Source organism: Neltuma alba, unplaced genomic scaffold (genome assembly GCF_004799145.2).
Source record: "Neltuma alba isolate B1F8T4 unplaced genomic scaffold, ASM479914v2 tig00003731_pilon, whole genome shotgun sequence".
In the NCBI taxonomy this organism is placed as follows: Eukaryota; Viridiplantae; Streptophyta; class Magnoliopsida; order Fabales; family Fabaceae; genus Neltuma; species Neltuma alba.
The window spans coordinates 1-14,636 of NW_021633409.1; the positions used below are offsets into that span (position 1 = coordinate 1).

At 37.1% G+C, this 14,636-nt stretch overlaps 3 protein-coding genes and 2 pseudogenes across 3 annotated transcripts in view; 4 read left to right on the forward strand and 1 right to left on the reverse strand.

The window, feature by feature from the left end:
- Positions 1 to 197: 197 nt before the first annotated feature.
- LOC114742393 (chaperonin CPN60-2, mitochondrial-like) overlaps positions 198 to 14,636 on the reverse strand; it is a gene marked incomplete at its 3' end in the record, with an annotated part of 25,319 nt that continues 10,880 nt past the window's right edge. The window contains exons 2-6 of the mRNA XM_028930663.1: positions 8,723 to 8,731; positions 1,151 to 1,331; positions 775 to 799; positions 535 to 666; positions 198 to 289 (exon numbers count right to left, since the gene is read on the reverse strand). Of these exons, the coding sequence (XP_028786496.1) occupies positions 198 to 289; positions 535 to 666; positions 775 to 799; positions 1,151 to 1,188 (287 nt within the window). The remainder of the gene's footprint in view (positions 290 to 534; positions 667 to 774; positions 800 to 1,150; positions 1,332 to 8,722; positions 8,732 to 14,636) is intronic.
- LOC114742391 (NADH dehydrogenase [ubiquinone] 1 alpha subcomplex subunit 13-B-like) lies at positions 3,103 to 5,405 on the forward strand (annotated as a pseudogene).
- LOC114742392 (NADH dehydrogenase [ubiquinone] 1 alpha subcomplex subunit 13-B-like) lies at positions 6,462 to 7,245 on the forward strand (annotated as a pseudogene).
- On the forward strand, positions 9,682 to 11,636 carry LOC114742394 (probable glycosyltransferase At3g07620). Its single transcript, XM_028930664.1, has 4 exons — positions 9,682 to 9,867; positions 9,971 to 10,179; positions 10,518 to 10,866; positions 10,974 to 11,636. Exons 1-4 carry the CDS (start codon positions 9,682 to 9,684, stop codon positions 11,634 to 11,636), a joined length of 1,407 nt encoding a protein of 468 aa, XP_028786497.1.
- On the forward strand, positions 12,444 to 13,647 carry LOC114742390 (probable glutathione S-transferase). Its single transcript, XM_028930662.1, has 2 exons — positions 12,444 to 12,786; positions 12,875 to 13,647. The coding sequence occupies exons 1-2, from the start codon at positions 12,478 to 12,480 to the stop codon at positions 13,241 to 13,243; spliced, it is 678 nt and encodes a 225-aa protein (XP_028786495.1). The 5' UTR covers positions 12,444 to 12,477; the 3' UTR covers positions 13,244 to 13,647.

Sequence of the window (14,636 nt, forward strand, 5' to 3'; positions counted from 1 at the left end):
AATGCATGGATGTCAATTGTTAAACAGCTGGATCGTCCCAATATTTAACCATGTTTTGGTAGCAAATCAAGCCAAATTCCAATTCTCACAGAGCTAAGCTATCTAGCATCACATTATAGACAACATCTCACCATCACCAGCTACGTCATTGGTGGCATTTGCAACCTGCTTTACAAGACTGGCTCCAATGTCTTTACTTTATCCTGAACTCAACGCTCTTTGCAACAGTCACTCCATCTTTTGTCACTTTAGGGGCACCAAAGCTTTGTTCAATCACCACATTACGCCCCTACAGCATTAAATATAGAATATGAAGCTTCAAAAGAAAAGACCAGCTATAGGATCTTTCATTACTTCTTGCTTTGGAATAATGTAATTATCCAAGTGGACATTGGATCAGCACTTATACCATCCAATCATTCACTTCCACTCTACCCTCCATATTTTCCACTTATATTGTATCAGGAATCAATCTAGTTATGCACAGCAATCCAAAAACTGAGGTAAGTGAGCGTACACTATAAGCTAGGTTACCTTAGGACCCATCGTCACTCTCACAGCGTCAGCAAGCTCTTCAACACCCCTAAGCATTAAAGCCCGAGCCTCCACACCAAACTTAATGTCCTTGGCCGCATAGTTTCTTCTCCAACTCAACCTACTTCCAATCTATGGCAGGCCACAAAAATAACACAGATTAAGTGTAAGTTAAGAGTGAGAATGATTGATTCCAAAAATATACTAAAATTTAAAGTGCTATTCGGAACATTGCACCACCTGTTGGCTGCTGCTCCTAGCAATCCTGAAATCGAAAGAAAATTAAATTAAAAGTCAGGGCATTTCAACGCTTATTGACTTGCGCCGTAATTCAACTAAAGGGATTGTTAATCCCAAATGATCAAAAAATAAGCGAAAAAAGTCGCAGGATCTGAGATACATTTCCACAAGGACTAAAAAAAAAAGCCTGATTCCATTTCACATATTTTGGTAAATAGCCCAAGAGTTAATACACACATCAGAAAGCTACGGTATTTAGACGGTATGCAGCATTTCGGCCTAAAAAAAAGACGGGATGCAGCATGGAAAAGAAGTTCAAAACTCCAAACGTAGAATCGCATAGTTAGCAAAATGGTCGTTCAGAGTTTAGAGTTACCGGGCTTTGGAGGCCAGGCTAGAAGCAAAGCGATACATGGTGACAGTGGGAAGTAATGAGAACTAGGGAAACACTGAAGAATGGCAACGTCTAAAAGCAAAGGGAGCGAAGGAAAGTGGTAGCAGAGCGCTGCGTTGCAGGGCAACAGCGAAATGGAACAGAGAAGCAGGAAGAGAGCCTGCTTTTTCAAGAGAAGGGAAGGCTCTAGAAGAAGCACCTTCTAGGGTTTAGGGTTTTGTGCTCCAAGTTTAAACCATACCCATATTTCGTTTAACGGGTCACCGGGATTTCCTTTTTCGCCCTCATAAATTTACTAGCCGAAAAAATTGAACCGGTCCCCCGGGCGGCTTAACCAGAAGCCCCCACCCGAATCCATGTGCACGAACCGGCAAAGTATTTGCCTTCGCTCCGTTTGGTATTTGCCTTTTTTTTTTTTTGGGCCTTCGCAAAGGGTGGGATTCCTAGCATTCCGGCCCATCGGGTTGGTGAGCTCGTGCTTCGAACGCTCCGTTTGGTATGTTTTCTTGCGGTGTTCATTTTCCCCAGAATGTTCCTTACTTTTTAGGGAAGGAGGATGTCGCCTAATTCTTTTCAAATGTCAGCGGCTGAGGCAATTTAGATGAGGAAAATTAAAAAAATATATCTCTAAAATTTTAAATTTTTAAATTAGAATGAAAATATGTTATTATTTGTTTCAGTTACTATTAAAGTATGGTGAATAAAACTGATTTAAAATTTTAAAATTTAAAGGTATTCTTTTAAAATTCTCCCATTTAAATTCTAACTGTTAACTATAAATGATAATTAAATAATCTTGAAATTAAAAAGAAAACAGATATTCAACAATCCTTCTTGTTTTAGAATCTGCACAATCCAATTATTAGCATTAAAGATACCATTTTTGCTCACTAGAAGTGTGTTTTTTGGTGCATGTATATTTTTTATTAGAAGTAACCGTGTTAAAACACTATTTAGTATCAAATATAAATGGATTTTTGTTGAGAACTTGAACTTGAATATTGATTCGTCACATTACAAAAAACTAGTCTCTTTTATTAAATTCAACTCGTCACTGTTATAGATTGCCTTCGTAGTAGAGTGAATCAACTTCTCTTACCAAATACGCCTCACTCTCTCAACTAGTATAGCTTCATATTGAAGTGACAAGTATTCTTCATGCAATATCAAATTACTCTAAATTTGCGTGACTATTTTTATAGTTCAAATATGAACTATAAAAATAGTAAATAGTTAAACAAAAATAATCAATATGTCTCCAACAATATTTGATACATTTTTGAATTTTTAAAATATAAGTGGTTAATAGCAAAATTATGGTAGTTAATAGCTAAGTAATAGTAATTTTCATTTTAAAAATAAAAGTAGTCAATCATAATATTAAAGTAATCAATAATTAAATAAGAATAGCTATCAAAGTTTTAGAAGCAAACGCAGTCAATACTTAGTCATGAAAACTACGACAATCGGTTGCTAGAGCTCCGATAACATTTATTAGAGGAGTCATCAATGCTAGAGCTCCAACAATTAAAACCTAGCTAAAGATGTTGAGATGCCATTATTAAAAAAAAAAACAAAAAAAAAGACAGTGAAGGCCATTTATGTTATTTTGTAAAATTTAAAAATTTCAAAATCGTACTAGATATTTTATTTGAGATTTTAAAATTTACCATAGTGATTTAATAATTTTCAAAATATTTTATTGTCCTTTTTCAATTAAATATGAGATTCTTGTATAAAACGTCACAAATAGCTGGGCTTTTTGTAAATTGATATACAATTAAATTATAATAAATTGAATATCCATGATGAAATTACATATAGACACATGGACAGTGACATAATCTTTTTGCCACAGATAATGATATAATATATAATTATATGTTAATATTACTTACCACCACCAATTTCTGTGAGAGAAAAAAGGGAAATTCGGGAACTCACGTACCGAGCCACAATCCTCACCTGCGTGCTCCCTCTAGGGTAAACAGCGACCATACCCGATCTCCCCTGCCTTGTTCCCCAGAATCCGTGGCTTGAGAATCACATTGAACCCATAGCAAAGGATCAAAGATGACGGAGGCAACGATAAGGAATAAGCCCGGCATGGCCAGCGTCAAGGACATGCCGGTCCTTCAAGATGGTCCTCCTCCCGGAGGATTCGCTCCGGTCCGATTCGCTCGCCGAATCCCAAACAAAGGGCCCAGCGCCATGGCCATATTCCTCACCGCGTTCGGTGCTTTCTCTGGGGAATGTACCAGGTGGGCCAGGGCAACAAAGTCCGAAGGTCAGCTCTCTAGCGCACTTCCTGTAAATCTTGATTTGGTTTCCAATTTTCGATTTGACATTTTATTGTTTTTGGTGTTCTATTAATTGGGTTTGAAGAATTGGGATGGATTACGAGGACCTTTGTTAGGCTTAGGTTGATTTTAGTTGACATATGCGATTTCTTATATCAGGGATTTAGATATTTTTCAAATTTACGAAGTTGTTTATATTAGAGTCCGTGTAGTTAATTACAGTTGAGTGATGGTTTTTATTCACTCCCTGGAAATCAACTCTGCAAACGCGAGCGTATTATCGCATATTATGCGATCTGTCCACTGAGGATTCTCTTTCTTTTGTTATATGAAATTAGAAATTTGTTTATTTATGCTCTTGTTATCGTTGTAATGGAATTTGATATATGGGATGACGGAATTTTCATCAATTTTAACAGTGTGAAAAATAAAAATACCTGTGAGCTTCCTGAAGGCTTAGAGAGTTGGCGTATAGTAAACATCCAATGCAAAATGGCCCAAAACATAGACCCAGTACAAAGTCAAAAGATGATCATAAAATGACGTAGCATCTTTCTGCGAAATAGCTTTTGATGTAGAGACGTTGGATTTGGCTCAACAGTGATGCATAGGATTTTTGATAAAATGAGGAGAAACCATTTAGAATCGGGGATGAAATGAATAAATATGAATATAAAAGATGGAAACAATGAAAATCATATCTTCATTCATAGACTTCGAAGCTTTGACAGAACGGCACTACCGTGGTATATTTATTCTGATGTAAGTTATGGACGAGGCTCTGATGGTTATTGTGAACTCTCTTGATATTTATCTGTGCATGCTGTGGCGTTAATCATATTCTTTACTGGGCATCTCTTTAATGCTTTGTAGATATGTGTGACACATTGTCCTCGTAAGGTTTAAACTGTCTTTATATTAATGCTTGTAAAAGAACAACCTTAGGCTCTTACATAGTTTGCTGTGACTGTCCAAAATATGTAATATCTGAAGAACAGATCAAGCATTTGCTCACATTCAAGCTTCTGGTTTTCTGCTTCTAAGTCATTGGCGTCTGAAATGTTATGCAATATAGGGTTTTAATGCAGTGTGGTGGGTTCGAATATGATTGTTTCTTGCCCAGCATTGATATTATTCTAACTATGCGTTTGCAATTTTAAGTGAATTTCTTGACAGCTGTTATTTGCCTCCCGTTTTGACTTCCTAGGTGATTTTACTATGGCCTTTTCCGCTTGCCTCATGAGTCAGGAGTTTCTCTTCTGTTATTTTAGGACAAAAGATGGAGAGGGGCCATGCAGAAATAATGGTCCATGTGTGTGTGTTACGGATGCATTGGACTTCAAACCCCTTTTCCCCGGTGAAAAAACTGATCTATCTAAATATTTTAATTTCTAGGGCAATCAAAGAGGAAAAATATGCAGCTCGCTGTGCGATACTGCCTGTTCTTCAAGCTGAAGAGGATGAAAGGTAGGTGATATGTTTCTTCGTATCAGGATGATCTATGATGAAGAAACATTTGTTGCGTTGGGCATTAAACATTTGTCTGCTTTATTTCTCCAGATTTGTTAGGGAGTGGAAAAAATATCTGGAGTACGAGGCAGAAGTAATGAAGGATGTGCCTGGTTGGAAAGTTGGTGAGAGTGTGTATAACTCCGGCAGATGGGTGCCGCCAGCAAGTGGCGAGCTGCGTCCTGAAGTATGGTGAAAATGTTTTAACGCATCACCATCCAGAGTCGGCCTATCGGATGCTGTGATCCACATGGTACTTGTGTTCCTGTTTCTAAATCCAATAATGTATCTGGAACTCTTGTAATCGCCTTTCAGAATGCTATGACATCAAATTTTTATTTCACTATATGGGGGCATGAAGATTTGAACCTTAAGCGAAGTGTGAACAATCCGAACCCTCTAGAAGGAATACTTTGAATTTGTGTTTATGTTGTCCCCTCGCCCTCAATTCAAGTAAGGGTGGATAAGCATCGTTGCCGAGCGTATTTGACGACGTAGTCTTACATACAGTAGGTCTTCAGTTGTCGCCCCGCCTTACCTCATGATTATCAAAATCCTCCAGAGATCTGCATGCAAGGATTTGAAGTGAGCTGAACTTTATGTCAATAAAATAAACGCTCAAGTGAATTGAAAAGTCCTTCTCCTCCCTCGTTCGGGTCACCTTCATCCCCTTTTTAAACTTTAAACTTGTCCCGTAACAATTTGTCAGGAAAAATGCCAGTCATAAATCAGTTCCAAAATCCCACGGATCTTTTTATCTCAGAGAATCATCCAACCCGTCGGGAGACTCTGGGCTCATGGATTATACTGTATTATCTTTGGTATTTTATGTATACCCTACAAATGAGATCTTAAAATTTAGGATTGAAGGTAGTACCACTCTGTTTCTATTTACAAATCATTTATACTCTAAACCCGCAAATTAAGACAGTATTAAATTGGTAATTTTCCCCCACATTTATACTTATTAAAGAAATTGTATTAAATTTTTTTATATATTTTCTCTTATCTATTTACTTTATCTCACATTGCATTTATTAAGTCAACATGGGTAAAAATTAAAAAAAAAACTCATTAATTATCTTACAAATAATTTATATTTGGGAACAAATTTTTTTCTTAAAAATAACGTATAAATAAGGACAGAGTGATATACCCGCATACATGATTAAAGCATATTAGTTACATGGGGGGTTGTGATTAGTCACTGTTTTAATTAAATATTTATCACGTGCCAAGTGAAAATATTACCACTTCCGCTCATGTGGGTTGATTAAAATACTAACAATTATTTTTTTATTCATTTATAATAATTTCTGTTCCAATTTTTTCTTTAAAAAACGGGAAGTAAAAGAAGAAAATTCCCGGGAGTGTGCTCTCGCGCTTCTGGGCGATTTGCTAATTTGCCATACGCGATCTCCGCAGTCTTGTTTTCAGAATCCGTAGCCTTAGAATCACATTGAAACCATCGTGAAGCATCAAAGATGGCGGAGGCGATGATGAGGAAGAAGCTCAGCATGGCCACATGAAGGACATGCCTGTGCTTCAAGATGGTCCTGCCCCCGGAGGATTCGCGCTGGTCCGATTCGCTCGCCGAATCTCAAACAAAGGTCTCGGCACGATGGCCATATACCTCGCTGCGTTTGGTGCTTTCTCGTGTGGAATGTACCGGGTGGGCCAGCGCATCAACACCCAAAGGTCAGCTCTCAGACGCACTTCCCGTGAATCGTAAATTTTCATTTGTTTTCCAGTTCTCGATCCGACATCTTATTGGTTTTGCGATCTGTACATTGTGGGTACACACTCTTTTCTTTTGTTCTTTGAGATTAGAGAACTGTTTAGTTACATATTGCATCATGAGTGCGGAGTTCCCCTTCTACCAAAGTGGGATGAAAATAATGGTCCATATACATGTTTCGGGCAGGCGTAATCCATTGGTGATCTTCAGTTCCTTCTTCAAACTGATTTATCTACACACTTGAATTGATCTAGGGCACTGGAAGACGAAGATTATGCTGTTCCTTGTTCCATACTGCCCGATGTTCAAGCTGGAGAGAATAAAAGGTATTCATGTGAAATATTTCTTCATATCATCAGGATGATCTATCATCTATGATAAAGAGAGAAAAAATTGTTTGTACTCGACATTAAACAATTGAGTGCTTTCTTTCTCCAGGTTTTTTTAAAAATATAGAGTACGAGACAGAAGTGATTAAAGGTGCATCTGGTTGAAAAGTTGGTTGATGCATCTATGACTCCTCACCATCACCATCACCATCACCATCACTTGGGTCTACTGTATTCTGTTTTCTGCGTGGTAGTGATTTTCCTATTTCTATGTTAAATGATGGATCTGGAATTCTTTTGCTTGGTTTTCAGAATGCTATGACGGACGTCGTGTGAAGAATTCCTACTCTTCACAGAATATATTTTCAATTTGATTCGAATGGTGTTTAACGCAAATAAGGTAAATAATAAGGGCTCCTTCGAGTGTTTAATGTAAGATAGAATGGAATGGAATGCCAATAACAGAGCCATTTTGACATGATATTGAGAGTATTTGAAAGAAATTCAACTTTATATATGCCTCTCCTATCGTGAGTTGGAAAAATAAATTTATTTCAAATTATAATATATTAATCCATTTTATCTCTTAAATTTATAATTTTTAAAATTATTTCTGTTTTTTACTAATTAAATTCCTTCTATTAATTACATATACTACCTCCAGTTTTTAATATAAAAGTTAGTTAATTAATTTGAGTAAATTAAGAAAACTAGTTACGTTAATTATTTTTAATAAATAAGTATTGTCTTTCTTAAAATATCTTTACTAATCAAGTGTATTGGTTAGAGCTACTATTATTATAAAATTTATCTTAAAAAATAAATAAATATAGAAGACAAAGTGGATTTGAGTCTTATATTTATGATCAAAATAAAATAAAAGACAAACGAGCTCTTATATTAATGACTGAAAGTAGTATTAAAGAGAATTTCCACCAATAATGAGGGTAATGATCAAAGTAATATTTTACGGAAACCAATAAACCAATCATTTAAATTAACAAAAGTACCCTAATTAACAAAATAGCGACCGCCAGCCGAACAAGTCCATGGCCATGCCCATCTCGAGAGGGTTAAAACCTTAATTATTTTCTTATACCTCGTCACAACGGGTCCCTTGCGGTAGTCCTATAAAAATGTAATATTGATAGTGTTTCTATGTATCACATACAGATAGTCTATCACTTTACATATATAAATTATTCATTGAGGAAATAATTGAATAGTATTACCAACGTCTATTGGCGACTGACTAATCCAAACACGAGAACGCTTCCTGGGATTCGAAAACGCGTTTTTATCTTTATGAGAGGCGAGCCCACTTACCAGCTCGACTAACTGCTCATTGGTTAGTACACGATAATTAATCAAGTGAGATGAGTGTGTAAGTTTTTTTTTTTTTTTTTCAATTTTCATCTGTTTAACATCTCATCCAACTTTCAAACGATTACTACTTTTTTTTCTCTCCCATTAATATGATAGAGCACTAGTCAAATGCCGATTAATGATTTTTGAAGGAAAAATTGTGCCATTTTTTAAGCCGCTGCACTCGAGTTGTTTATTTCTATTTATAGACTTAACTTTTATCTTTTCTTCTCATTATCTCTTATTCTCCTTTTGCTTCAGCTTTATCTTCTCTTGATTTATTTTTCAACCACTGGGTATGTTTGTGATCCACCCCTTTTCTCTTCTAAAGGTCTCTTCTTCCACTATAAACATGATTGCATCTGAAAATAGGTTTGTCTTGTCTCTATTTTATTCTTTATCTGTTTTTACATTTTTTAAAATGATTTACTTCTATCATATTCAGCTATTTTCTACTATTTTTATAGATTAATACGTGACTTCTCTTCAGGAATAACGATCAAGATTTTGAAAGAGTGACTCATATCTTGAATTTACACTTGCAACGTTTGCAAGGTATTTGATTCTTTCAATTTAGAATTTTGATGCCCCTCTTTTGTAGTAATGTATACTAGTAATTCGTTTAACGTTGTTTTCCATAAATTATCATTAATTATTAGTTTTTTTCAATTTGATCAACGGTTTTCCTTTTGAGACTTAAAGCGTAAAGAGTAATTAATTATCATCATTAATTATTAATTTACTAACTTAAAACTGTACAAATACTAGTTGAAATGAGGTTGATAGCTGTTTTTCTTATTTCAATAAAAGAGTTTGGTTGGCCTCGTATTCTTCACGACTTCATCCTTAGCCAAAAAAGGACATCGTTTCTTATGAAATGGAGCCAATTAGCCAGGCCCTTAGAATGAGGCTTCAAGTATATACTCAAAGTGACTGATTCTAACACTCTGATTCCTAGCAGAACATAAGTAAAACCCTTTTTTCCTCATTCACTGTCTGGATAAAACATGATTATTCAAGGGTAGAGTGGAAAACGTCTGGGCTTAACATGTGTATTTGTTTGTGTTTGGTTTAGTGTAAGAGGTTGTTGACGCTGATATGTGATTTCGTTTTCAATGACAGAGACAGGTTTGGACAAAGTCACACGATACGAGGTGGCGCAGTCCCTGATGAAATCTAATTACTACACGTAACTGAAGCCACCCCGAGTGTAATTAGTTGGCGTACGTCACAACCACATTACTTCTTCTTCTTCTTGTGTCTTTGGCGAGGATGTGGAAGTTCAACAAATTGGGCTCTGCTCTTCTTCTCTTTGCCTTGGCCGCCATTGTTGCATTCGCTGCTCTTGATTACTCAGATGCTTCAAAGGGCTCATTCTCTCGTTTCCATCTCTCGCCTTCTTCACCTTTTTCCTGGCTTACTCCTCCTCTTTCTCCATTGCCTTCTCCCATTCACACTGTATGTAAATATATCTATATAGTCTTTTCTTCTTTCTTTCTTTCTTTCTTGTTTTCTTAAATCTGTTATTATCAAATATGGGTGTGTGTGTTTGTGTGTGCAGAATCCTAAAGAGAGTACTGAGGATCAATATGTGGTGAAAAGAACAGAGGAAGGAGATGGAAAACTGAAGAGGCTTGAAGGTGAGCTTGCCACAGCTAGAGCTTTGATAAGAGAAGCCATTAATTCTAGGCCTAACGACACTAAAGCGCTTCAAGATTCATATTATGTTCCGCAAGGAAACATTTACAGAAAAGCCTCTGCTTTTCACAGGTACGGCGAACCGTATATATTGACTAGTCTGATGAAAATCTCGCAATATATCCTCAAAAGAAAAACGCAGGTATATATCTAAACTTCAAAGAAAAGAAAAGAAGCTTGCTTGCTTTTCAAGAAAATGAAAGCAAATAGAGGAACAGAAAGTCCTGGTTTCAGGATATGATAATTCATACCACCACACAGAAATCTTGGTGTTAATACCATTTAACGACAGAAAAAGACTTGCACATTCTTATCATATTCTCTTAATAAAAATGCGATAATTGTAATGTTTCCCGGTAAAGAAGTTACTTAGCTCACCATAATTTCCTTTTGACAATTAAACCGTGTAGGAGTTACCTGTTAATGGAGAAGCTCTTCAAAGTCTACGTCTACAAAGAGGGGGAGCCTCCATTATTTCACTATGGCCCCTGCAAGGACATATACTCCATGGAAGGAGTTTTCATCAACTCCTTGGAGATCAATAAGCAGTTTCAGACTCAGAATCCAGATGAAGCACACGTCTACTTTCTTCCCTTCAGTGTTGTGATGATCCTTCAGCATCTGTTTCATCCAGTGATTCGAGACAAAGCTGTTCTGGGTAGAACTATTGGAGATTATGTCCAAATTATATCCCATAAATACCCATATTGGAATAGAAGTTATGGAGCTGACCATTTCATGCTTTCCTGCCATGACTGGGTATTCTTTCTTCATTTCTTTCTCACTTGGATTTCCATCCAATCTTTCTCTAAAATCTTAAGTGCCATAGCTCAGACTTGGTTTAAATTGTGTTTTTGTGTGCATAGGGGCCAAGATCAACATGGTATGTGAAGGAACTTTATTTCATCTCAATCAGAGTGCTTTGCAATGCAAATATCTCTGAGCATTTCAACCCCAAGAAAGATGCATCGTTTCCAGAAATCAACCTCAAAACAGGAGAAACAGGAGGTCTTCTTGGAGGCTATCCTGCATGGAACAGAACAATCTTGGCCTTCTTTGCTGGGAAAATGCATGGGAGAATCAGGCCTTCACTTTTCCAGCACTGGAAGGATAAGAAAGACAAAAATGTACTAGTTTATGAGACACTTCCTGAAGGATTTTCATATGAAGAGGCAATGAAGAAGAGCAAGTACTGCATTTGCCCCAGTGGGTTTGAAGTGGCAAGCCCAAGGATTGTTGAGGCTATTTATGCAGAGTGTGTGCCAGTCATAATCTCACAGCAGTATGTTCTTCCTTTCAGTGATGTTCTGAACTGGCATTCCTTCTCTGTTCAGATCTCAGTGAGTGAAATCCCTAGGCTTAAGGAAATCTTGATGGGAATTTCTCATGAACAGTATTTGAGAATGCAAGAGAATGTTAAGAAGGTTCAAAGACACTTTGTAGTGAACTATCCTCCCAAGAGATATGATGTGTTCCACATGATTATTCATTCAATCTGGCTTAGAAGGTTGAATGTGCATGTGAAATGATAATCCAGTCATATTTAGCAATAGCTTCCCTTTCTTCTGGTAGTGAAGATAAATAATCGGTTGACCTTCAATTCTGTACGTGTATGAAAAGAATCTCAGATGATCATTAATTTTTTTATTCCTTTATACTCTACGATCAACCTCGTCAATTAATTACTACTCCTAAATTCTAAATGATCAAATACATCAAATCAGACATCAGTTCAGTAACTATTATTTTTTATAAGAGTTGCATTTTCTTCTCTTAGAATAACCCTGAGAATTTCGTGAGAAATCATGATTATTCAAGTTATGATCACACCGAGAAAAAGAAAATAAACTCCAAGAATACTAATTCCAAAAAAGTATGCTTTGAAAAAAAAAACAAAAAGTTGCAGAGATAATCTAGAATTAATACTGTCATCCCCTCTAAACAACTGAAGCATGAAAATATACTTTTTTTGCTTTGCCACGCTTATTTCAAGTTGTCTTTAGACACAAGGTGCCTACATTTTCTTGGTTGTTTCTTCCAAAAAGAGAATTCCACATATTTGGCTTTTCTGCTTTATTTTTAATAAAACTTTGTCATCTGAAAACAAGTCAATCATGGAAATGACAAGCCAGTTTCATTGGTTCGTCCCTTTCTCATCGTTTTCAATGATGTAGACCTTTACCCGTTTTTGAAAATTCAACCTTCAAAGAGATGACTCATACCAACTCTTACTTCATAGTCTTGGGTGGCTATTTTATCCAATCAGTATGTTCAATTTCACATATTCTTTGTCTACTACTATAAATAAACAGATAAACCCCCCCCCCCTCAAGTCCTTTCTCCGTAACAACTTAATTTCTTCTATTAGCCATGGATGAAGTGAAGTTACTGGGATTTTGGGCAAGTCCGTTTGTTCACAGGGTAATCTGGGCTTTAAAGCTAAAAGGAGTGAAATATGAATACAGTGAAGAAGACCTTACAAACAAGAGCGAACTGCTTTTGAAGTCCAATCCAGTCCACGAGAAAGTCCCCGTGCTTATCCATGGCGACAAAGCCATCTCCGAGTCCTCTGTCATCCTTGAATATATTGAACAAGTCTGGCCTCAAAATCCCCTGTTTCCCAAAGATGCTTATGAAAGAGCCCTATCTCGTTTCTGGATCAATTTTGCATCAGACGTGGTAAATCTCACTTCAAATGTTTTCCATTTAACTGCCTTAATTTTCAGGCTCTCAAGTCTGAATATTTCTTCGGTTAATCTTGTTACAGGGCATGATTTTCCGCTCATTTTACTTGTCCAAAGAAGAAAACAGAGAAAAGAGCAGAAGAGAGGTGATTCAGGTGCTGCAAATTGTGGAAGAACAAGCTCTGAAGGATAAAAATTTTTTTGGAGGAGACAACATAGGAATGTTGGACATAATTTACGGAAGCATTCCTCACTGGTTTGAAGCCTTGGAAGAAAGTGTGGGAGTCAAAGTGATCGATCCCAATGCTCTGCCTCGCTTGTACGCCTGGGCTCAACGTTTCAAGCAAATTCCTGTGATCAACCATGATTTGCCACCTTATCAAGATTTGCTTCTTCACATGAAGCGCGTGAGGCAGAGGCTCATCTCGCAACCACCAAATTCCTCAGCCTAGCTGCCTCAACCTTTCTTTTAAGTACTTTCATATAATTTATTCTCTACTATGTGTTGTTTGCAAAACTTTATTCACAGAGAAGACTCATTATATGAAAATGATGGGAAACAACGTGATTTTCTTGTCTTCTCTAGCGAAAGGCGGGGCAGCCATTCTTCAGAGGAGGATTCAGTTTAGAAGTCTGAGGTTTTGAAGTAATACTGTCTCGGAACTTAGATATCAATAGGCGTACTATTAGCTGTGGGTGTTATGTGAGACATTTGCTTTATGTTAGTTATTGTCAGTTATTTTCGGTTTATGTTTTCCTGTTTCTGGTAGTTACAGATGCTGTGTGGGAGATTACAAGTTTGTGTCATGTGATGTCAGTTATTATTAAATGAAGCGTTGTTCAGCTTACATTTGCAGATTCTCATTCCCTTGGAATTTTATATCCCTCCTTTTCTATTCTGTGTCTTCTTTTTTAATTCTTTTTTTCTGACTCACCATACCTAAACTAATCAGAGAACTATTCAGTTTTAGTGAGCATTACATAATCACCCCTTTTCGGAGGCAACAAAAAAAAAAATTCATTTATTTCGGGTCCAAGACAAGATCCGAGTCTCAATGCGGCAATGTTTAATATAAATGAGCAGAAAGCATTCTCCATCAGTCCATCCCATATGAAACGGTGTCGTCCACAGAAATCATCTCAACCGTTGAATGGAGGAAATAATCACGACCGTTCGTTTTCTAATCTCAAGGCAGTGCTCGGTTGGGATTTTTCTTGAAAGGAAGAGTGATTGGCAGAAAAGAATGGGGCGCGACAAATGAATCCCCCCCCCCCCCCAAAAAAAAAAGGCCGCTTCTCCTCGCGGTGTCTCCTCTACTTGGTCCACTACCCTCCTGCGGTGGCCGCAGCAGCCGCCGCCTGCGTCGCAGTCGATCGTCGCCATCCTCTCTCCCGTAGTCTTTTTCGTTCTCATCTTCGCTCTCGTCGTCTCTGAGTTTGTTCTCTCCGGCTTTGATTAGCTTTGATCCAGTAAGTCTCCCGAATCTAATATCCTTCACTTTCTCGTGCTTCTACACTTATTGCTTGGCAATGTTGGTTTTGTCTGCTGAAAAGTGGTTCGAAACTTAATAAAGGCTTCTCTGGAGTTTTTGTTGAATGCTCCATTGAGGCATGGCTCCGGACAAACCTTACGTCGTCTCTCATCCATTCGAAATTCGGATAATTGACCTTCAAAATTGTATATTTCTACCTGGTCTTTGCAAGTGATTACCAGTTTCCTATTCTGGCTAATTTATATGCTGGAGCTTCATGATTAAAATCCTGTTGTATTTTCTTGTTGCTGGAATTTAAAGTGGGCTTGCTGTTGTCTGAGGATGACTTGTTTTTGGTTTGATATTTGAAGTA